Source organism: Propithecus coquereli, unplaced genomic scaffold (assembly GCF_000956105.1).
Source record: "Propithecus coquereli isolate 6110/MARCELLA unplaced genomic scaffold, Pcoq_1.0 Scaffold210, whole genome shotgun sequence".
Lineage (NCBI taxonomy): Eukaryota > Metazoa > Chordata > Mammalia > Primates > Indriidae > Propithecus > Propithecus coquereli.
Window position 1 is genome coordinate 1,849,935 of NW_012146079.1, and position 25,971 is coordinate 1,875,905.

Below are 25,971 nucleotides of genomic sequence, written 5' to 3' on the forward strand. Positions count from 1 at the left end.
ATGGTGGTGGTTTTCAAACTCATTTTAGCAGTTGAACTCTTTGTTCAAATGAAAACTTAAGCTAAACATCTCCTCCAGTTCCTTCCTTCCCTCCTGTATAGAATCTGTCCCCACGCCTCCAGGGCTCCACAGAACACGTTGGAAAACCACTGAATTTTACTCCTCATCATAACAGGAACCTTCGGGATATTGAGATTTCATACAAACTGAGAAGGCCATAGCTGGAAGATACCTTAGAGATCAATAATGCACCAATCTCCTCATTTCGTAAATGAGGACACTGAGGCACAAGAAGATTGAGTGATGTGCGGTGGCCACACGGCTTGCTAGTGGCAAAGTCAGGCCTGGAACATAGATCTCTCTTCTTGATCCAGCATAGATCTCTCCACATGACTATTTTGTTACATGGAATTGGAAAAGGAAGGGGTATCCTGGAAAGAAAGTTACTCCCAATTCTCTCCCACTCCTTCCATCCTCAGCCAGGTCTATGCAACTCTCACAAGCCAAGCGGTACCGGGCTGAAGGCCAGCACAGTCAGGTTCTGGGGAATTCACGTCCCTGCAGAACAATGTTCAGCCCCACAAGAGTGTCCCAGAGCGGCCCGTTCTTTAAAAAGTGAGATAGGAACCAAGGCCACTCCCCTGAACCTGGGGCTGGGAGTATGAGGTATCGAGGAGGGAGAAATTCTTTGGTTGCCTCAGAGGGGAACTGGTAAACCATCTAATGCTGCACCTCCAGTCTTTGCCTTCCTTCACATGAAAGAAATAAACCACCAATAGTCTGATAAAATCAAATATCAACACATTCCAGGAGACCCAACCACAAGAGGGAAGATGCTTGAACACTATGGGCACCTGCTGATACCGGCTACTGGAGAAGACAGGAACCACAGCATGAGCACTCAAGGACAGTCAGGTGTGGCTGCTGCCAATACTCTATGATTTTACAACTAACTTACAGGAGTAATTAAAGAGCACTATGGCCATTGCGAGGCTCAATTAGTGGCCTAAAGACAAAATGGAAGAAATATCTCAAAGTATGCAATGCACATACACACATGCGCACACACACAGAGAAAGCATTAACGCAATTAGGGGAAAAGGCTGATTGATAAATCGAGGAGCTATAACGTGTGGCTAATAGAAGTACTGGAAGAGGAAAAGAAGCAAAAAAGAATAAGTTTGCAAATAATAGAAAAAAATTATTCACATTGAGGAAAGACCTAAATCTACAAGTTGAAAAGATACCTGAAGGTGGAGGCGAGTTTCGTGTTGAAAGACACATCTAAGCACATTCTGTAAAATTACTGAACATCAGGGAAAAAAACAAAATTTGGCCAAAAAATAAAAAAAGTAACCCATCAAGGAAAACGGAGCAGACAGACTGGTATAGAACTAACCGTCTGCAAGGACATGGTAGCTACAGACTACAGGACACAAAGACTGAAGTCAAAGAATCCTCTACCCACTCAAGGATGTTACCTGCCAGGATGAAAGAAAGAAATGTTTGCTGATACATACACACTTAGAGACAATATTGCCTACATCACCCATCTGAGGAAGATGTTCAAGAAAGGACTCTAACTGAACAGTACACAACAACCAACACCATCAAAAAAAAAAATGAAGGGGAAAAGAAACAAGTGAGGAACAATACAAGATGTGTATGTGTTTAATACGCTTGCCAAATAAGGATTTTTGAAACAGAAAAGACACATCGTAGAAGGTCTACCGAGAATCTTTTACATGCATTCTCAATGGGGCTGAGAATGGTTCTTGGAGGGGGGCTAAAATAATGTTACCATTTTTATGACTAATACACAGATACACATACAGCACATGTATCTGTGATATTAAAATTTCATGGGAGGGGTGGGATTAAGAAAAAAAATGTCTAAAAAGGCTCCTAAGTAAGATGATGGTAAAAAACAAGATGAGAAATGCTGATCTACAACCATCCAGATAAACAATCTCAGTAAAAATTAAACTAAAAATGGGGGGGTGGTGAAGCTTAAACGTACTAGATGGGAAGAAGTAGGCCATTATTATGTAATGGCACAATTTGTGGAGCTATGACAGCTATAATCCGAGATGCGCCAAACAGCATAGCAGCTAAATATATAAAGCAAAAATTAACAGAAATGTAATTAATACACAATCTAATACTTCAAAATACATCTCTCAAAATTGGGCAGATCTAATAGAAAGCCAATGAGGATATATGAAAATTAAATATTATCAATCAACTTGATTATATTATGCATTTTTATATATTTCTCATTTTATATTAGCAAATCTCCTCAAAACAATTTTTGTTTGTTTGTGGAACATTTACGAAAATCTTTCCTGTAACTGCTGTTAAAAAAGCCTGAATAAAAGTTATAATGGAATATTCTATAGGCTTCATTTTCTGATCATAACCTGGTAAAATGAGTAACAGATCATTGAGGTGTAATTCATGAAACAAGCCTTATCTACTTGGAAATTTAAAAACTCACTCTTAGATTATCCTTACACCAAAGGAGAAAAGAACAGTAAATTTAAGCATTCTCTAGAAAGCTATGAATAGATGAGTGCCTTCCAGCAAAACCACGAAATGAAGCAATATCTGGTGTCAGAGGGAAATTTATAACCATAAATGCCTTTAGTATTATTAAAAAATACTATAAAGTCATAGCCATCATATTGATATGGTAGAAGCATAGGAATGGACAAATAGATAAGGGAATTTAGTAGATAATCCAGAAATGGTAGGCACAAGATTTTTTATCAATAATGAAGATGGTATTTCAATTCAGTTGCAAACGTTAAAAAGGTTTAATCTGGGGCAAGTGGAAGGACTCTTATATTATATCACATATAAAAAATTGTTCTCAGTCAGAATTAGTACATGCTAATACTTTCAAGAAAATCCAGGTCCCTATATGTACTGTCTTGGAGTGGGGAAAACTTTAACCAAGCTGTAGTAGGCTAAATAACGGCCCCCAAACATATCAGGGCTTAATCTCTGGAACCTGTCAATGTACCTTACTTGGAAATATGATCTCAGCAAATATGATTAAATTAAAGATTTTGCGATCGGGGGATTATCTCGGATTTCCTGAGGATAATCCTAAATGCAATCACAAGTGTACTTGCAGGAGGCAGGCAGAGGGTATTTGACAGAACTAGAGGAGAAGGCAATGTGGAGAAGGAGCAGGGAGAGGTGTGCATTTGAAGCAATTCACGTGCCTTCATTTTTTTTTTTTTTAATTTATGACTTAAGAGACAAGACCATGTATACCTATGAATCTCCTTTGGACTCAAATACATTAATTTATTTACTTAACCAATTAGTTTCAATCTGTTATAAGTTTGACATCTCATCTATTTATCTATATTTTGCCGAATTTTTCAGTTTGTATGATACACATATGCTGGCCTTGAAGACTGGATGATGCACCAGCAAACCAAGGAATGCCGGCAGCCCCGAGAGCCTCCGGAGGGGGCATCACTGCTGAGTCCCTGGTTTCAATTCAGTGAAACTGATTTTGGACTTCTGACCTCTAGGACTGTGATAAAATAAATTTCTGTTTCTTTAAACCACAAAGTCTTGTGGTACTTGTTACAGCGGCCACAGGAAACTAATACATACGCTAGTTACGTAGAAGCAATAAAAGAAAATGCAGACACACAGAATTTTCAAATTAAAAAAATTACACAGCAAAAGATACCACAAAGTTAATGAAAAACAATAAATGCAAAATAAATATTTGCCATGCAAATGAGAGATGAAGGTTTAACTGCTGTACTCTACAAAAATAGATTAAACATTAATAAAAAAGGACAATAGTCCAATAAAATGTGGGCAAAGTATGAGAATAGACAAGGACTAGGAAAAGCAACCCTATGTGGCCAATAGACATAAGGAGATGCTTTATGTGGGCAATGGAAGCTCAAAGCAGAGCAATAAAGACATCTATCTTTGTAGTCAAAGAGACTAGAAAAAACTTAAGAGTGTCAACATTTGCTCTTATCAGTGATTTGGGGAAAAGATGCAAGATTTAGGATATTTTAAGCCATAATGTTCTTTTGAAGCAATACATGTGCCTTGATTTTTTTTTTCTAATTTATGACTTAAGAGACAAGACCATATAGATATGAATCCCCTTTGGACTCAATTCATTAGTTTATTTAATTAACCAATTAGTTTCAATTTGCTACAAGATTGACATCTCATCTATTTATATTTTGCTGAATTTTCCAGTTTGTACAATACTCTAAGTTTGCCAGGGGTATAAGTATTAACATATTGTTTACTTGTGTACTTGTCAGTGTCAATTTTTATTCTCAAATACCCCCAGGACCGTGTGAAGTGTCTTTTAAGCAAGGGACTTACATGTCAGGGACCTTGGTAAGTGCTGGAGAGAGTGACTGAAACACGCAGATGATAAATAAGCAAATGGGACCCGATGTGCCAAATTCCGGGATGGAGGACGTCCAGGTCCAGGGGAAAACCTAGCAGGGCACTAGTAACCACAGCCTAAGGCACTCAGAGAAAGCTCCCCAACGGAAGGGAGGGAAGAAAGAACGTTCCAGGTGGAGACCTCTAGTGGAGAGTCCAGAAAGCAGGCAGGAGACAGGCTGGGGAGATGGGTAGGGACACATCATGAAGCCTCTTGTGAGCCAGGTGGGAGAGTTTGGATCTCATCCTGAAAGCAGTGTGGACCCTCTGAAGCATTCTGCGCAGGAAAGGATGCAATCAAATTTTCGTTCTAAAAGAGAACTCTGCAAACTGGAGAGCGACCGGTACAGGGCAAGACTGGAGGCTGAAAGGGCAGTTAGAAGGTTGATGTGTAATCTGGGGAGAGATAGTACAGCCTGGGCTAGGGACGTGTCAGTGGCCATGCAGGCCCGGCTCCTTAGTCAAGAATGCCCCTTTTTGGCAACAAGTGACAAGGAATACGGCTTGATAGCAGCACAGATATGCGCTGCCGCGGCGCGCAGGCTACCCATCCATTCATTCGTATTGTAACAGGCACCATCTCATTACGGGATTTAATTATTCTGAACAGTTAATCATCCAGACTTTGCCTAATGATGGTTATCTCGATTATGCACCCCGTGGGCGTGAACATAGCCGTCCCTGTCAGGGGCAGATGAAGAGAGATGAATACGCTCATCGTGCCAGTAATGGGCCAGGAAACCGCGAGGGACTAATACTGGGAGCAGCAAGTTGGTAACTGAGCCCTGGGCAGACGGAATCCTGCAGTAGCTGAAAGCAGCTGCGTGGCTGCTCAAGCGTCCGCTCCAGCTCCAAAGGGCAGGCAGAGAACGTTACCCTGGAGCCGCCAGTCAGCAGTGTCTGGGAGACCACAGCATCCACGGCCCTGTGTCATTCTTTTGCTCCAGAGGAAGGAGGAGAGATTTGGGCAAGAAAGGAACACCAGGACATGCCAAACCTCCAAGGCTTCCACAATAACTCATTCTGAGTGGGCAGAGGGTCCCACACAGAACAAAGGCAGAATTCCTTCAAAATCTCACTTCGGCGGGGGGGCTTCAGCAAAGCCAGGGAGTAACCATGAGAATGCTCCACGTGCTCCCTGAAGATCCCACAGTCTTAAGAATGCAACTCAGACTCCTCAGCCCTCTTATTCTACTTCTGAGAATTGATCTTGAGCAAACGAGTAAAAAGAAAAAAAATGCATTTGCATAAAGATATTTACTGTGGCAGCATTTATTCAGAAAAAGGGGGAAAAAGATAAATAGCTTAAATGTTCAACCAATAGAGAGAAATGGATACATAAATTTAATTTGGTGAATCCATTCCATTGTATATTATGTAACCAATTAAAAAAATGTTTGCCAGCATTTCTAATGAAATGGAAAAGAGCTTATGTTGTAACATTAAATTCAAAACGAAGATATAAATTTCTTTATATAATATGAGCCTATGTATGTAAATTATGCATTAAATATCAAACTGTCAAAAACTTTTTTTGTTGGCTGTATGGATGATTTGGTTTCTCTTCCATTTCTCTGTAGTTTCCAAATTTTTTATGGTGAGAAGCTACTACTATTATAATGAGAAAAAAAATCCAATCTACTCTATTTAAATGAAAGTACCAAAACGACAGATGACCTCAGGGAAATAGGATAGCTAGAGATGTAAGTACAGAGAGAAAACAAACAAGCATACAAGCAAACAAAACTCAGATAAAACAATCTTGAAGAAAGTAATTATTTAATCCAAATAATTGGAAAGAATATGTTGGGATCATGATTTATTCATGTCTAGATGATTGGATTGAAAAGGAATCACAGAAGTCAAACTCTTGCTAATGATACTGCTTATGTGTTTACATCAGAATAATGATTTCCCTTGAAAATATATTGGAAAGCAAGCAAGAGCGTGCGCAGGATCACTCAACAGATGGGGAAATGGAAGCAAGAAGCAGCAGCGGGAACTTAAGAGAAAAGAAGACGACTCAGGGAGTAACAGAATCCACCAGAATCCACTGCGAGCCCCCAGCTCTGCTGAACAGCCAGGAGCAGAGGTAAACTCTACACAAGCCTGTCTGCTGACAGCTCCTTTCACTGTTGTTCCGCTACTCCGTACTCTGCTAAATGGTTGGTCTGTCTCTCTAACTATCCTTCAAGCTCTATGGGGGTAGGAACCATTGCTTATTTGATTCTGCATCTCCAGCAAATAGCACAGCACCTCAATAAATGTCTGTTCAATAAAGGCACCTTCGAAATCATTTTGTTGCCACCTTTCGAGTGGGAGAATGCTAATTTATAAATAAGCATTTTCTGAGTGTTGATTTTTTAGAGTAGCAAAAAGATGCTATTTTGAAACAGGGGATACTCTTTCCATAAGGTTATGCTATTTTTATGCTGACACTGCACCGGAGTTATACTGAAATCCTATTAAGCCTGGAGAGGAGAAGGTTGAAGAGTAATCTACTGCTTCAAATCAACAGGCAATCACTGAGCTCCCTTCTCTTCCTGGACACACTGGACAATAAAGTCACTAGGATAATACAACAGGGGTCTAGAGTCCAGGACTATGGGAAATATTCAAATACAGCTGTTGCTCATTTACAGCACCACTGAGGGAAAAACTGCAATAACAGGATTAAATTGAAACAGGCAAAATTAGATTAACAAACCAGGTAGGGAAGACAGGGTAGGGGCCAACCTGGCCCTGTTTTGAAATCTATGAAAATTGCACAGTGTTTATTAAACTGGGAGGGTTTATAGCAGTAATTCTCAATCCTGGCTGCTCCGTGGAATCCCATAGTCATTTTTAAAAAGTATCAAAGCCTGGGCCCCTTTCAAGTATTCTAACTTAACTGGTGGTCTGGGGTGGGCATGGGCATCAGTATATTTTAAAAGCTCCTCAGGTGGTTCTGACTGTCAGGCACGGTTGAAAACCATCACATTGGGAGAGAAGTAATCTACCTAGGAGGTGAGAATCAACCTTAAAAAATGCCCACTTCTTTCTCCTTTCTTCACCTAAAGCCCGAAGAACAATTTGTATTTGCATTCTGGGTAGAATTATCTTAACTTCTTTTCATAGTTGTTGAAATCTAGACGGACAGCTGAATGTTATTCTTGCTGTAAGATTATGCAGAAAGTTAAGTGTCCACTAAATCTGAAAGTAAACATCCTACATTAGGACAACAACAATAAAAATGAAAACAGCAACCAGATTTTATGTGCTCCATTTTTTTTTTTTTTTTTTTGAGACAGAGTCTCACTCTGTTGCCCAGGCTGGAGTGCCGTGGCGTCATCCTAGCTCACAGCAACCTCAGACTCCTGGGCTCAAGTGATCCTACTGCCTTAGCCTCCCGAGTAGCTGGGACTACAGGGATGCGTCACCATGCCCGGCTAATTTTTTCTATATTTTTAGTTGTCCAATTAATTTCTTTCTATTTTTAGTAGAGACGGGGTCTCGCTCTTGCTCAGGCTGGTCTCGAACTCCTGAGCTCAAACAATCCGCCCGCCTCGGCCTCACAGAGAGCTAGGATTACAGGCGTGAGCCACCGCGCCCGGCCGATGTGCTCCATTTTTTATTATTTTACAAATATTATATAATCAAATTCAAAATACAATCAAATAGGAAAGGCATTATTATACCCATTTTATAAATGAGGAAATTGAGGATCAGAGGAGTTGTGACATTTGTCAATGTGACCACAACTACTGAACTATCCAATGTATTTAATGCAAACCCTATGGTCTTTCCACTACAGTATACGCCTCCTGAATAACACTACTAGTTTGTCTTTTCTATAAAAACTAAGCTCTGAGAACTGATTATAAACAAAATAACCAATTCTGAGCTGAGCGAAATAACAACAGAACATTAGTATATATCCTAATTATGTTTTTATTAATTTATACATGTTTTCTTTTTCCCTATATCCTCATTTGAAAAAAGACAAAATATAATAATATAGCAGAAACGCATATAAGCCTTCAGGATCTACATCAAATCAAAGGATGAAGTGTGTGTTTCCATGTTGCATCAGAACATCCTGTTTTGCCTGACGGCCTCACTCAACCTACAAATCACAACACCCCAACCTGCTAATTACAATAGGCTCAAAGAGTTTTAATTATTTAAAGCATCCAGGCTTCACCAACTATGCCCATCTCCTTTCAGGCAAAATGAAAAGTAGAAAATGCTGTGATTTTGTCTTTCCTGGGTTAAAAGAAAATAAATTTTAACAAACTATTTGATGATCAAGCCACAAGATTTTTGGATACTTTTATCAGACTTTTATATGGGAGAGGACATTGTCAAAAATAGGATTCTTCTTGAGTTCCAGACATACCCTTGTGTTGCAAAGTAGATGCTGTTTGCATGATGAGTGAATGAAGAGTCTCCTTCGAAAGACTTGAGGAGGGAACCACCTAGAACAGTAGGGATGTGCAAGACAAGAAGAGCGGGCTCCGAGATCCAGTGAAGACGGAGAATGACAAGACTTGGAGCCTGGGAACGAGAGGCGCTGGAGGACACAGAACCATGGAGGACTCTTATCAGATGGACCGTGGGCTCCCTCAGGATAGGGAAGAGGCATTATGGGCCAAAATGTAAGGTGATTATAATAGAAAATGTCAATAACATCATTTATGAACAAATCATAAGGACAGCTGTGAAACACACACGACATTTTATGAGCTAGATGAAACCAAAGGCCTTTTGTCTGCTGGTTAAACTACATTGATAGGGTGAGTTAGGAAGACTATCACAAGGAAGGAATGAGTGAGGGGCAAGACAGCATCTGGAGACCAGAGGCACACTTGGATGCCGCTGTCTGAATCACCGTCCAGGGCGTATCCCACCAAAGGCAAAGTGAGAGCACTGAATGCTGCCAGGTCATATGGATCTTCAGTTTAAAACAAAACAACAAGAAGCAAAGAACCAACCAACTGATCAATCTATGAAAATCAGAAGGGACTGTAGGTTTGAGAAGACCGCATTGCTTACTGTGTATTCAAGATTCAAGATGTTAGCTGTCCAGAGAGATATATATGCTTTTTTTTGTAATCTCAGCATCTCAGCAAATACAGACTGGGATTGTAGGTTATTTTCTATTAAATGGCACTGTTCTAGGATCAAATATGTCACAATCTTACCAGATAACAACTTTACCAGATAGCTACTGATCGAAAATTTCAGGACAAACAGAGAGGTAACAAAAGGTATTCTTACGCTTACGGAATTCTTGAGAATGAGGTTTTTTGAATGGTGAGGGCATGGTCTGTCCTTCTAGATCTTCACAAAAGCTAAAGTGGTCCCCTGCTTCACCGGGAATAGAAGGGATGCTTCCCAATGGGCGTGTCAACCAAGAAGTGCTTGAGTAGATGAATGAGAGCAAGACCAAGTGTGTGTGTGCACACACATAGTATTTGTAATTAACAAATCTAGTGAAAGTCAGAATTCCACAAAAAATGATAATTTGCCTAATCCTTCTTATCTACCCAGAGTGTCACATTTGTAGAAACCATGATCCCCTTTTAACTTTACATGGTGAGTGACCATGCCAGTTTCTAGCACAATGTAAGACCCATGATAAGAACTCATTATGGACTAATAGACTCAAATGGACTCGAACTAGAGCTGCAGCCTGTACACAAATAAGTGAGTGTGAATAACAACATTCATGATCATGATAAACACTTACACGGGCACTTAAATAATCAAACATTGTTCTACATACACTCTTTGCATAGATTAACTAACTTAGTCTACACAACATCCTATGAGGCAGGTTCTGTTATCGCCCTGATTTTTCCCATGAGGAAACTGAGGCACAGAGAGGTCAGCATCTTGCTCCCCCACTATTGCTAATAAATAGGTAAGAAATCTGAGCTACTCCCTTGGTTCCTTTCTATAGTCTTTCTAAGATCTGCTAACCATGTACTGCGTAGAGACAGGATCCACGCTTGTACTTCCTGAAAATGACCTCCTGGATCGCCGAGCTTTCACTACTCATTAACTTGAACAAATACTATTCAATTTGAAAAAAATCACAATTTTTCACAATCAAACAACTGTGATGTATCATCAATTGACAATCATGGCTCACTGGTAGACCAGTATCTAATTGATTTCACATAAATACATCTCTTTAAGATTCAGTTGTTGCAGCTCATTAATTATTTTTATTTGGTTCCTTACAGTGAATTCATAGAGAATGGGATTTTTTACCCGATGAATTAGGCAGCTCTACTAATAAGCCTTCACATCAGTCACATTTCCTGGCTTTTTCTGAACAGTCTTGATTTCATAAATTCCCATTATTTTATCCCATAAATTAGCAACCAAAATGTCCCAGGAATTTCAATACTTCACGGTCTAAAGTTAAACTCATCATCTGGACAGAAAGAAACAAAAAATCTTTTGCCTGACCTTGTAGTTTCATTAAATTCTAAAATATGGTTATCACAAACCTCACTATAGCCCTGAGCATGGAGGTGACACAGAGTAAGGGCATTGTCCAGTTTCCCTTAGCACAGAAGCAAACAAACACAAAGAGATTAACACCCAGCGACAGGCAGAAAAGACAAAATAGGTTTTTCAGGGTGGAAATCAAAACAGTGAACCTTTGGAGACAGAAATAAAGACTGCATTTTTAATCAGTATGTCTGTTTCCATGCAAATGAAAAATAAAGCAGGTATTCATCATTCCTGTTAGGAACAACCATCACTCACTGTTACAAAATTGCTACTCGTTCAGAAAACAAACAGATACCATGTACCAGGTGTGCGTTCATTTTCTGTTAAGCTGGCCTGCCTGGCACTGGCTACATGATTTCTTCATGCATTTTTTTCTTTAACTGTGTCATTGTAATAAATAGATGGGCTGCTTTTTGGTTATAGTTCTTAATTATGTATGTGCCATTTAATGGTTCCATTTAGGACTTTTCAGGCTCTGTTGGTTTAGAAGTAAATACTACATTTGACTATTTTCCCCAAATAAAAAATATTTTCTTTAAAAAAAACTTAATGGAAAAGAAGCTGTGAACCTGAGCCAATTTTTATCACAGATATTTGTGAATGATAGTATTGGTACCAGAATGTCTTAAAGAAAATTTAAAGTAGACTTGCTTTAGTAATTAAGGCGTGAACTATTCTCCTAGCATTTGTTTTATGTACAATAAGCTAATCAGTGATTATATTCCAATATTTACAAAGTCTTGGTAATGATAAAAGCATGCTCACAGGTCCAAAGACTGGCTGCCCAAAGTTTAAATTGTTGGGTAGACTCTTGTATTTCCTTTTCCATTTGAAGGATAAAATCAGGTAAAGATGTAAATCAAACTGGCTTTCAGCCAGTGCCTTATTTTTTTAGGAGGGGTCAAACTTGGTGAGTTTTACCTGAAGAGAACAGGATATAGGGGTCCTTGAACTGCACCCAAAAAGAAAAAGTTGGCAGCCAGTACTTGTTGCCTCTCTTCATTTCTGATCACTGCATAATTATTCCCCACTTGCACAGAGAGAGGGAGGAAGGAGGGGGATAGATGCATTAAAATAATCTTCAAATGCTTAAGAGATGGGGTATTTGGACAAGTTCCCTGGACCTTCTAATTCTAAGCCCTGTGGTGCACACTGCTCTGGGGGTTGAGAGAGGCGGCAGTACAACCTGGTTGCGGGGTAACCAATGCAGATCTCTCCCCTGTGAACAGGCAAAGCAAAACTAGGCTCAAAACTACAGAAAAACGATTGATCTTAAACTGTACAGAAGTCTGGTGCTGTTAGGGGAATGGGGGGCAGCTAAGAGGTGTCATTTTGGCAAGGGTAGTATCATTCAACTGGAAGACATTAGTTCAAACTGGGTCTCTTCCAAGAGGATTGTGTGTGAGCTCAACAATGGTCAGGTCATTAAGTTGAAAAAGTCCATTTGTTGTCAGCAGGCCAGTTGTTAGAGAGTGACTCCAACCAAGCTTCTAAGTGTTGTCGTCTTTCTGCATCAATAACAACCATCTTAATTCATTCTCAAGTCATGCAATTGACAAAGATTCTCCCCTTGGCTGAACTCCAGCCAGGCTCCTCTGAGCCCTCTTCATGGCTAGGCCTCAACCTTGGCCTATGAAAACTACAGACTCTTGGCACAGGGGATTTTATCCACCCTGACCCCTCCTGCCCATCAAAAGACTTGAACAGACACTAACATAACTTCTAACAGCTCAAGGCTACATCCCTAGGATGACCCTACCTCCTTAAAGTACCTGCCTGAGAAGGCTCAAGACTATCCTAAGAATTTGATATTTGTTCCAGCCAATAGCTAACAACAGGGCCCCTGTCTCCCAGCCTCTGTGGGAGGGTAGGAGTCTAACTTCCGTAAGCGCCAGTTAGTTAGCAAACCCAGATGGGATTCACATGGACCAACCCCCACTTCCCACCTTTTTATAAATTTCTACTTCCCTGACTCTGCCCAAGCCCCTGCCACCCCCTCACCCTCCTCCCTAGTTCTCCTTGCAAAACTCCCACTCACCTCTGCACAAATCAAAGTTGAGTTCAGTTCAGGCTGGATCCACTTTCCTATTGCAATGGTTTATTGTTGATTACAATCTGTCCTTACCACTTTAACTAGTGTCTAGCTTTGTTTACCTTTGACACAATCCATTCAACAACTAGTCAACAAATATATGTAACTGAGGTAAAGGTCTAAAAAAGGGCAATGAAATGTTTTATGAGTTGTCTCTTTAAAGCCCCTCCCTTTTTCAGAATTAAAACCTGCATTCCTTCCTGAGGCCAGTGATCAAAGGGGCAGAAAAATGTTCTTTGCTGTCTGTTTTCTAATATCTTAAACCACAGGTGATGGCTCAACAGAATCATCCAGACAAGGGTCACAAGGTCATTGTCATTGGAGATGACGTTGCGATAACCCTAGTCCCAAACCGCTGATTATAGTTAAGTAACAATAGCCTGAAGCTGTAACATGTGACATAGGTCATGTAGACCCAACCACCAAAAACACTTCTTTAAAAAGCCTGGCTTTTCTGCGTACAGGCAGGATGGTGGTCTTTGAAATGCTAGTCTACCACCGTTCTCATTTGCTGGCGAATTAATAAACTTCTTTTTCCTTTTTCCTCAAACCACTTGTCCTTGTTCCTCATTCTCATTGATTCAGCCTCAGGGACAAGTACCAGCTTTCGGTAACATATTCACTGTACACCTAGTGTGTCAGGCACTGCTATGTAAAGCAGACCTGGAACCTCAGCTACTGATGATTTCCCCACTCCCCTGTGAGCACGGCACAGGAGCATGGTGTTACCCTCATTATGTAATTTTAGGAACCCTGACACAGAAAGGCTGTGTCATCCCTTAATGACTTTTGCGAATTAAAATAAAATCTTAAGCCCCCTAGCCGACTGAATGGACCCCCTCTTGGCCAAGGGGACCCCAGAAATACCCTAAAGCTGAGTTGCTGGCCATGAGAAGGGAGGTCAGACATGCCTCATAACACCTCTTCCCTTCTTGGAAATATCCTTTGTAACTCATTGACAGGCCTAAGGCTATGCAAGACAAAGCTTAAACCACACCTGCAGGACCTCAATTTACTCAACAGATCTCTTGAGTTTCGGTAAATGTCCCTTGGCCTTGTCTCTGATTAACAGACATGCTTATCTTAAGTTAAAACATTCCACGCCTTTAGAGAAAGCTTCATTTCTTTGACCAATTACAAATCAAAGAATCTTTAAACCCACCTATAACCTATAAGCTCCTGCTTCGAGATGTCCTGCCTTTTCAGGCCAAACCAATGTACACCTTCCGTGTACTAATTTATGACGGTACACGTAATTCCTGTCTCCCTGAAATGTATAAAACCAAACTGTCACCCAATCATGGAGAGACCACTTGCTTGAGGCTTCCTGGACTTGGCTCTCCGGGCTGTGGTCTCGAATATTTGGTTCAGAATAAACCCTCTGTAAATTATTTTACAGGGTTTGGATTCTTTTCCATTGACATCTTTCTTGCACCAGAAAGTCTGAATACTTAGGAGAGTTTATGGAGTTCATAGAGCAAAGGGTTAGAACTGTTTAGTTCAACACTTTTCAGACTTCTTAAAGCAAGCCATAAAGATTCCTCTGGGAGGGGTACCCTCACAGCACCAAGGTGAGAAAATAGCCCTTATCACCATAGACCGGAAGTTGGGGGCTGCAAGGGACCTGCATAAGTATACTTCACAAAGCAACCCTCACCTTCCACTAGTTTTAGTGCTTTACCCCTATAACTTCTAGTGATTCCCCTAGAAATCTGCTGCCCCTAGCCAGTTCTCTTTTGTTCTGTCATTTCTTCTTAAATGTATCATTTTTCGTCTAAAAAGTATAAAAGCATTTTACTTTTTACCTTGGCAACTTCTTTGGACTTCACTCTCTTGTGAAGATCTCCATGTAGAACCAATACAATTTGTATGCTCTCCTCTTGTTAATCTGCCTGGTGTGAATTTGATTTCTAGATCCAGCCAAATAACCCACTAAGAGCTAAATAGTGTTGGAGCTTATCTTAGGCTTCCCTGCAGAGCCTTTGATGTAATGAGATTCAAGTTTTAAGGAACAAGGTGAATGAAGGTATTTGGCATGTAGAAGAGATTTGAATTACTATGGCCAAAGAGTGGCCTGTGCTATATCATTTCAAAGATGACTGTCAACAATTCTCATTCCTGTACCTGGATGCTACTCCTCCCACCCTGGACTTGTGACTTCCTTCGAACAAAGGAATAGGTTGGAAGCAACATTCTGGGATTCCAGAGCCCAGGTCTTCACAGGCCTCACAGCTTCTGCTTCTGCCCTCTTCGGATCCAACCGCCACGCAAAGAGCTTGGGATACCTTACTGAGTGATGAAACAACCCGCAAAAAAAGAGATCCAGTCACCTCCAGATGGCCCAGCCACCCCAATTGAGATACCAGATATGTGAAGAAAGCCATCTTGGATCCAAGCCACCCCAGGCAACATTAAGTCAATCAGAGATAAGTCCACCTGCCAAACCCTGCTCAGAATCATTAATAAATAAACGATTGTTATTTTTTAGACCACTAGTTAGAGGATGATACATTATGCAGCAATAAATCCTGAAACACCTACTTAAATAGTAGAGATGGAAAAATGCCAAACACAATTAGAAAATTCATTCAATTCTTCAGGATGGCTTTTGTGTTTTTCGGTTGGTTGCTTTGTACCAATTTTCCAGTAACTTGACTTTAAAATCGTATAAATGAATAGAGTCAATTACATGTTGAATAGCTTCAATAGATTTCAAAGTACGAATGAGATAATGGTTGTGGGTTTAATGCCAACATATTGTGTATACAAAGAGACAAAACTGATTGTACCCATGACCCATACAGGACATATAAGCATCGGCCAATGGTCATATACTTGCACAGGACAGTTCAATGTAAACTATCATGGTAGTACCAATATAAAGAAAAACATACTAAAGATGACTAGGATCATTTTCCTACGGCCAGAGCATTTCATTCAGAAATTATTTAAATCATTTAGTCAGTTTTCTAAAAGTTGTTCTCTGTAATAAGCACATTGCTTTTGCCCACTCACCCAAATATGATAGAGTCAAGAATAAATAATTAACCTGGGATGTTTGACTCCACTATTACAAAAATTGGGTGCTGGGGCCTAAAGGTGAATTATAACACAAATAAACCAAATAAATGCCTCAGCAAGCAGTTACGGAATTACAACTACGAACATGCAGGTTGTGCAAAGCAGAATTCTGGGCCACGCCTTTGACAGAGGTAGCATGTGAATGGCACCTCCCAAAGTTGTTCCACACAGCAACGCTGTACAAAGAGCCTATTGCAGGCAAAGATGAAGAATGACTTTGCCCTTGAAAACTCGGCATTCCAGTAGGAGCTGAGCGAAATATGATTAACAATGGCACATATACATAAACGTAATGATGTACATGTACTCTGGGTGAGGGTAGACTAAGAAAAATGAGCTTGAGCTTGAGAAGCAGAGAACTAGAATGCTAAGGAGTGTAAAATGCACATAAGTAAAATCGTCACACACATAGAGGAGGCAGCTTACCTGACATGCTGATGGATGAGTGTGGTTGAGATCCCAATGGGAAGACACTATGTCAATAGACTTTTTGGCCATGTTGAGTAAATTCATCCAGCCTTGGAAAAGTGATAAGTGAAATGGTGCATTTTCTGAATAGTTAAGGCCTTCAGGAATATTTTCCACCAGGGCAATTCTTAGAAAAGATTTTGAAAAACAAACAAACAAAATCTAGTCAAATTTGAAGCCACAGATCTTTATACATGCATATAGAAACATCTGAAAAATACTCTTTCTGAATGCATACTTCCCTCATAATTTACATTTTTCCACCAAACGCCTTTTACGTCTCCCCTTTGCTAATCTATTGTGTTCTGAGAATTTATGCTCTGTTTTTCCATAGTTAGCGCTTGTATTTCAGAAAATCATGGTAAATATCCCTAATGCCCAATTTCAAACTAGCCTTGAAAAAAGTTTAAAGCTTCCTATACAATCATCTTCTTCTAGTAATGTATTCCTTTATTTTTTCTCTGCAGCAATGCAATTCTTTTATAAGATACTACTCTGCAAGTTACTTAAAACCATAAGTTAAGTTTTGCACATCTCCAGTTTCTAATACAATGTTGGGCATATATTGAAACTCAATAAATGTGGTTATTCTTGCTTAACATCTCTATTAATACTTCCCAGCCCAGAGTAGAAAGTGATTCTGGGAAGAAAGTTATAAAATCTGCCTGTGTAGGGCTTTATTAAAGTCAGAGGCAAGGAATTAAAATGACAATAACAAGCCAGCCCCACATAAACTGCAATCAGAGTTATCCTAATAAATTTGTTTTTATACTTTTTAAAAAAATAGTGACAACATATCCATTGTGACTGGCTCTCCTTGGTATTTCAGTGACGGCTGCATTTTTTCACTTTTGAAGTAGGTGACACATAACTTTCTAACAAAGGAATGAACAGCTTTTTCCCAGTTTAATAAATGCATATCCTCCTGAAATTCTTGATGGAAAGACCCCACATTCTTAAGAAAATACTTGTTAAATACTTCCTAAACAAAAACCTGTTTTACTCATAGTTGAATGCCCAGGGTCATAATTAGAGCTCAATAAATGCTTATAGAATGAATTTCAGCTTTCAACGAAGAATGCAGTACTTCTCAATAATATTGTTAACTGTTACTCTTAATGATGCTTGTTTCATTTAGCTTGCTTTAGGAAAAAAAAAAAAAAGCTACATTGCTGATAAAGTGTTCTTGTGTATTTGAGGAACCTAGACTATTATAGCCAGAATGGAGTTTGGGTATTCAGCCCAGAGAAATCCACAGTTTTGGGGTCCAATCATACCACCAGCTCTTATAAGCACAGGACAAGAAAATTACTGTGTGCAACCACAAAATGACTACGACAAATCTCCCTAGTCCTCAGAAAATTATAATCTAGTGGAAAAGCCTGTCTCGTACATACTGATTCAAAAAGGAGGTAGAATCTAACAAATGGTGAAACAAGAGTAAGAATAATTAGATGGATAATTTATCACCTAAGAATCATTGGAACATGGCAAGAAAGGAGAAATTAATTGTCATTGGGCATATCTGGCATTGAAAAAAGCTGGACTTGAAATTAGTCTTCAAAGATACAATTTTTTTATGAGTGAGCTGGAAGAGAAAGATACTCTAGTTAAAGGGAGGAGTCTGTAAAACATAATGTGTCTAGATATTTGTGAGTAGGGAAGCCAAGGGGAGTGTGAGGCAGGAGGTGGTGACGATGGGGAAACTGGCAGCATCTGTAGGGACCACACTGCGAAGGTCGTGAACCAGGGGGAAGAGGTGGGCTTCATGCTGATGCATTTGGGAGCAACCAAGTGTGTTTTAGGGGGATAACTTTGACAGCACACCTGTATGCTATTGGAATAGAGAAAAGGGAGATAAAAGATGACAAGTCAGCAGAGAGTGGAGGCTGCTGCAATAGTCCAGGAAAGAAAAACAAAAAGTTTGAATTAGGTCAATGAGCATAAAAAGAGGCAGCAATGGACATTTTAGAAATCAAATTTTAACCATTTAGTGCTTGATGGGTATGAGGAGCAGGAAAAGGAAACAATGAGGCATCTCAGATTTCTTTGCAGAGCCACCATACTGTCTCTTAACTGGGCTCCATAACAACTTCCAGTGGTCTCCTTGCATGGATTCTTGACCTTCTCCAAAACATTCTCCATGCTACAGTTGAATTAATCTTTTAAAAATGTAAATTCGAACACTGCCTGCTGCCTAACTAAACCTCGCATGAACTTGCCCACTGTCCTTAAGATGACACGCCCTCATCCCAACCCAGCACGGTTGACGAGCATTTACTGGTCTGGCCTGCCTCTCTGCAGCTTCACTGGCTTCAAATACCCTCTTTGGATTTTACGTCACAGCCACACTTGACATCTTTTCCTCCTTCCCTACTATTCTCCCTAGACTTTGGCATTTCATGTGCATTTTCCCAATCCCGATTCCTACACTGGTCATTGAGCTATCTCCCAATTAACTTTCAAAGTTCCAATGAAAACATCACTTCCTCTGATAGGTTTCCCTGTGCCCCCAAACTAGGCTAGATCCACTTATCAATTCCCATAGTGACCTGCTCCTCCCCTTTCACCCTACTCACCACTCTTGAAATTCCTTGCTCAAGGTTGACTTTCCTCGATGAGTTGCAGGGTGAGCGAAGGCAAGAACCTGCTCCATTGGCCCAAGATTGTACCCTAAGTGCCTAACATACCACACAGGAAGTGCCCAAAGAATTTCTACTGAGTTTCATTAAGATCAGAGCTGGGAAGATGGGGACTAGGGCCCATTAAAACTGACAAGGAACATGGGAAGAATGTAAATTGGGAATTGGGAGAGATTATTAAGGGAAAAAAGATGAAGAGAAAACTGGCCTAAAGCCTAATATAGGAGAAATGCTTACATTTTTCAGGTTAATAGGGTGTGAAACAGATCAGAAGATTCAGAAAGGACCATTCGAGAAGCAGAAGACAGGAGAGGTTTAGGAGAAAGCAGTGTTCAGGCAGCCAAAGTCGAGAGGGTTAAAAGATGGAAAGTGGGGATTATCTTATCTCCTTCAAAACCTTCCAAGGCAATAGAGAGAGGCCGAAGCTGGATATTTTAATTCTATCCACATTTAGAGCCCAATTATCTATGTTGATAGAAGCTAGACATAACACGAATAAATGACCCCAGATAATTATCAGTGTCTTCCTCCCCTACAACCAATGAATATATTTAAAAACAATGCGGCAAACAAAAAAAGAATTCTCCCCAACAAAACAAAACAAAAACACAACAGCTGCCAAGAAATAGAAGAACTGACTCATTTTAATTTTACTTTGATGTAAAAGACATACTGAGAAAGACAAGAGGAGAGTCAAGAGGCCCAGATAAACTAAACGCATGAATCAAGGGGCGGAGAGCAACTGTACAATTATACGAGCAGGTGCCTCTGTACCAACCCTTTCTTCACGCTGTCCCATGTGGCTTCTGCTAGGCACACAAATAAGCCAGGAGTCCCAACCTCTTTGGGAAATCTTTAGGCCAGGTGTTCTTAACCTTGAATCTGTGGGTAGAATTCAGGGGGATCTATGAGCTTGACTTTTATATCTTTGTTTTCGCTAATCTCTCACTAAAATTTAACATTCCCTTCAGTTAGGAACAGACAACAAACCACAGGAATATTAGCAGAACTCGCTATTTTGTCTCCATTAAGAATTTCTTCTAAAAAAAAGAAAAAATAAATAAATTTTGTACTGTGGTACAGTTATAGCCAGCATTTCCAAGTCTTCACCACTGTTTTGACATTGCTATTTCATGAATATGCTGGGCAAGATATACATAACCACATCATAAATTTGATTTTTAAAAAATATTTTGATAACTTTATTTTAACACTTTTGTTTTTCCTTTGCAATCTTTTCTGTTTTATAACAACTTATGGATTTAAAAACATTACTCAGGGAAGGATTCATAGGCTTCATCAGACTATCAAGGGGGTCCACAGTAAGAAGCTCTCATCAGATGTATAATGCAACATCTGGCCCTTTTTCTTCCATTTCACACATACTCTTATGAGATTTTAAAATAATTTTTTATTCTTTATTTTTATGGTTACATAATTGTTGTATGTATTTACAGGGTACATGTGATGTTTTGATACAGGCATACAATGTGTAACCATCAAATCAGGGTGACTGGGTATCCATCTCCTCAAGCATTTATCATTTCTTTGTGTTAGGAACATTCCAATTCCACTCTTTTAGCTATTTAAAAACACACAATAACTCATTGTTGACTATAGTCACCCTGTTATGCTATCAAATACTAGATCTCGTTCATTCTATCTAACTATATTTTTGCACCCATTAACAATCCCCACTTCATTCCCCACTCCCCACTATCCTTCCCAGCCTCTGCTAACCATCGTCCTACATGAAATGAATTGTTTTAATTTTTAATCTATCTCCGTGAAATCAATTGTTTTAATTTTTAGTTCTTACAGATGAGCAAGAACATGTGAAATGAGTCTTTCTGTGGTTGGCTTTTTTCACTTAACATAATGTTCTCCAGTTGCATCCGTGTTGTTGCAAATGATAGAATTTCATTCTTTTTACTGCTGAATAATATTCCATTGTACATATGCATTTTCTTTCTCCATTCATCTGTTAATGGACACTTCAGTTGATTCCAAAACTTGGCTATTGTGAATAGTGCTGCAATAAACATGGGAGTGAAGTATCTTTTCAATAAACTGATTTCCTTTCTCTTGGATACATACATAGCAGTGGGATTACTAGATCATATGGTAGTTCTATTTTTAGTTTTTTGAGGAAACTCCATACTGTTCTCCATAGTGATAGTGCTAATTTACATTCCCACCAACAGTGTACGGGGGTCCCCTTTCTCCACTTCCTCGCCTGCATTCTTTATTGCCTATCTTTTGGATAAGAGCCATTTTAACTGGGGCAAGATGATATCTTATTATAGTTTTGATTTGTATTTCTCTGATGACCAATGATGTCAAGCATTTTTTCACATACCTGTTGGTCATTACTATATTTTCTTTGAGACATAGCTATTCAGATCTTTTGCCCATTTTTTAATCAGATTATTTGATTTTTTTTCCTGTTGAGCTATTTGAGCTTCTTACATATTCTAGTTATTCATCACTTGTCATATGGATAGTTTGCAAATATTTTCTCCCATCCTATGGGTTGTCTCTTCACTTCGTTGATTGTTTCCTTTGCTGTGCAGAAGCTTTTTAGCTTGATGTGATCCCATTTGTCTGTGTTCGCTTTGGTTGTCTATGCTTTCGGGGTATTACTCAAGTAATCTTTGCTGAAACCAATGTCCTAGAGCATTTCTCCAATGCTTTCTTTCTTTCTTTTTTGGAAACAGAGTCTCGCTCCATTGCCCTGGGTAGAGTGCCATGGCATCAGCCTAGCTCACAGCAACCTCAAAGTCCTGGGCTCAAGCAATCCTCCTGCCTCAGCCTCCCAAGCAGCTGGGACTACAGGTGCTCACCACCATACCTGGCTAATTTTTACATTTTTAGCAGAGATAGGGTCTCACTCTTTCTCAGGCTGGTCTCGAACTCCTGAGCTCAAGCAATTCTCTCATCTCAGCCTCCCAGAGTGCTAGGATTACAGGCATTGAGCCACCATGCCCGGCCCTCTCCAATGTTTTCTTTCAGTAGTTTTATAGTTTCAAGTTTTAGATTTAAGTATGTTAATCCATTTTGATTTGATTTTTGTATATGTCAAGAGATAGGGGTCTACTTTCATTCTTCTGCATATGGAGATCCAGTTTTCCTAGCACAATTTATTGAAGACTGTCATTTTTCCAATGTTTGTTCTTGGCACCTTTATGGAAAATGAATTCACTATAAATGTGAAGAATTTTTTTTTCCTTAGTGATTGAAACCTCAGAAGTGGGTAAGATTATCAAGAAACCTTTCCAAAAAATGAAAATTGGGTCAAAGCCAAATATGGGAAATATCTAATCACTTCTGGTTGGCAGAGAAAGTGGAGCGAGCAAAGAAGACGGAGAAAAAAGTACTAGAGAAATTGGAAGAGAAGGAAGGTGAGATTCCCTGGAAGCCAAGGAAGACCAAATTTATTTCAGTAGTCCCCCCTTACTCTAGGTTACCCTTTCCATGGTTTCAGTTATCCACGGTCAACTGAGGTTTGAAAATATTACATTCAATAACATATTTTGAGAGAGAGAGGGAGGGAGAGAGACCACATTCACATAACTTTTATTACAGTATTTGTTATAATTGTTCTATTTGTTTCTGTTACATCTCTTACTATGCCTGTTTTATTAATTGAACTTTATCATAGGTATGTATGCATAGGAAAAAGCATAGTATATATAGGGTTCAGTACTATCGGAGAGTTCAGGCATCCACTGGGGGTTTTGGAATGTATTCCCTGAGGATAAGGGGGAACTATTATATTGCTATTATTTGGTTCTTACTAAACATCAAAATAAACTATGAATTTGTAGTAAAAATAAAAATAGAGACAGCACTCATGCTCTGGAGACCAGACTTCTATATGGGTAATGAATTCCGGGGAAGAGCCCCAGAATAATGACCCTGCTTACCTGCTCACTCTCCTCCTCTCTTTCTTTACCTGGAGATCTTGATTGCTCCTTCTGTGACACAAGGCTATTTCCTATGCTAGAAAAGGTCTCCAGAAATCAGCTTTGAAATGACTTGACTTATTTCCGTGACCTATCCTTTTATTTCCTTTAACAACCAACAGCTGGCTACTCTACAGGGACCCGGTCTAATTAGCATAGGAGCAGAACTCATGTACATGCCATCACAGCCCTGGGTATACTCTTACTTCCCAAGCTAAGAGAGAAAGTAATAGGCAGATCTCATTAAAATTCACCTTTGGGCAAATCCCTGGAATGCCTACCTATCATTGTAAGAGAACTCTACCCAGAGGCTGTAGCACTATTTCTGACACCTAATAACTCGGGGAAAAGCTGGGTATACAGGGACACAATACAGCAAAAATCTTTTTATTCCTCTTTTCATGGTACTTTAAGATAAATTACAAGTGATCTGGACTCAATTCCGGGAGCTTAGGTGGAATAAATATAAGAAAAAGCTTTTTACATTGTTAATAGATTTTTAAAATAGAATTCCAACTGTTTGCATTAATAGTATGTATTTATTCTTCAAACTTAAAGTGATCATCAAGATTTCTCTTTCAATCCAGGAAAAGTATTGCACCTTCGGAAAGAAATACTTGTAATTTTCCTTTAACAAGCTACTACAAAATGAAGTCCATGCACTTGTGAGCTTTAAAAAGTGCTGTGTGTGTGTTCGTGTTTTGGTAAATACAACAACCTTTATAAAATATTATACTTTCACCCTTGATTTTGGTATTATTGTAGAGAAATGTTTAAAAGGAAAGAAATCGAAATAATGTAGACAAAACCCAGCTCTGCCAGTTAAGAGCTGTGTGACCTTTAACAAATTACTAACCTCTTGAAATCTGTTCTCACTTCTGAAAAGAAAAAAGGGTATTACAAAGATTAGAGGAGAGAATCTCTGTGACGTGCTTTGTTCAATGCCTGTTTCATGGTAAGCACTAAATAAAAGACATTATTTTTAAAAGTAACTTGCAGTCTGAAAACTTATTATTTAAAAAATTTTCTCCAAGTTTTCAAATTAATGCAGCACAGTTGCTAAAAAGATTCTACAAATACTGGCTAAAAGGAGTCATAAACTGGAACCTACGTGACTTTTTCAAAGTGAATATGAGCTTGCTTTCATTGCCTGATGCAATGGATTGGTTGTTACGACTTGATCTTACAGAGGTGGCTGGCACCCAGTTCACTGACATTCATTCTTTAGATCTTGGTTCTCTGTTGGCATTAATCAACAAAGCTGAACAGATGACCTCAGCTCATCAATACGATTAGATTTTCACTTAAAGTAAAGTGATCAGGTTTTGTACCCTCATTGTGGCCATATGGCTGTAAGCAAAGCCCAGGACTGACAAGACAAAGGTTAACCTTGCAGAAAGGATGCTGGAATCTCTGACTCTGAAGTAGAAGATGACTTGCTACTCCTGTGGCAGATTCACTAACCACCTCTGGACAGGGAGATAGTTGATACAGAACTAATGACCTTGTTTTCATTCAACTGAGATGTGTGTTTCATTTTTTTTCCAAGAATTTGGGTCAGGTTAAGCTTACTTGTGGAAGATAGCAGAAAGAATATCAGTGAGGAATGGCTGGCTAATAGTAGCCTGATAATTCTTAATCTAGCATAGGGAGGAGCATTGTTTTATCTTAAAGTAATTAAGGATTTGCTTTAACCATTTTTTTTTTAATAGAGACAGGGTCTTGTTCTGTCACCCAGGCTGCAGTACAGTGGCATAATCATAGCTCACTGCAGCCTCAGACTCCCAGGCTCAAGCGATCCTCCTGCCTCAGCCTCCCAAGTAGCTGAGACTACAGGTGTGTGCCACTATGCCGGGTTAAGTTTTGTAAATTTTTTATTTTTGATAGAGACAGGGTCTCGCTATGTTGCCCAGGCTGGTCTCAAACTCCTGGCCGCAAGCAATCCTCCTGCCTAGGCAACCCAAAGTTATAGGATTATAGGCGTGAGCCATCCCACTGGGTCTTGTTTTTTAATTCAAGATGTTGTAAGCTACTACTGTCATTATTCATTATTCAAATTGTTGCATATATTGCCAGTAGGAGCCCCTATAAATTGTATCTTGTGTTCTTTTGATATATTTCTTTCAATTTTTAATACATTCTTATTTTTCTGTCACCAGATGTTTCTTTTTCATTAACTTTGAAATTGACTTTCATAGATAACAGCTGCATAGAACATGATGCTGAGTTGGAGTTGGCAGTAGCAGATCTCTGTTTCTGTAACCGTGCGTGATTTAGGCAGACGAAGGCCTCATTAATTCCAGGTCTACAATTGTATCAAGTGAAGAACAACTATGGTTTTCTCTTTGGAGAGAGGCAATATGGCAGTAGAGGAAGTATTATAACTGTAACTATGATGCTTTGTTTGCATATTATGGTTTAAGAGTGAGTTTGCAGCTATTGTTACATAGCATCGTGAACAACAACCCTATGAGACAGGGTGATCTCAGTGTGGAAGATGAAGAGAGCAAGGCTCCCAGTGGCCAGGTGTCACCCAGCTAGAGAGAACGCTACAGAGCTGGGATTTTAGCTCAGGTCTGTCCGAGCTCATGTGCATTTGACAACAATAGATTCAGTCCAAGTCTTGTCTTTGAGGGTTTGCCATAAGCACACACGCGGTCTACGGAGGGACTAAGTACAGTAACGTCAGACAGCAGAGGCTGCTGCCCTGGAGGGTAAGGTCAGCTTGGGCTGAGATCCCAATAGCATCAGGACAAGAGGAGAAGGTACAAGT

General features: G+C 39.5%; 1 protein-coding gene across 3 annotated transcripts in view; it reads right to left on the bottom strand.

Moving 5' to 3' along the window:
- PLD5 (phospholipase D family, member 5) overlaps positions 1-25,971 on the bottom strand; it is a 296,287-nt gene that overhangs the window by 126,447 nt on the left and 143,869 nt on the right. For 2 of the 3 annotated variants that reach the window (XM_012644361.1, XM_012644362.1), the window contains exon 3: positions 16,550-16,718. The exons of the other annotated variant lie outside the window; for it this stretch is intronic. In XM_012644361.1, coding sequence (XP_012499815.1) covers positions 16,550-16,718 — 169 coding nt within the window. The remainder of the gene's footprint in view (positions 1-16,549; positions 16,719-25,971) is intronic. 3 annotated transcript variants of the gene reach the window in all.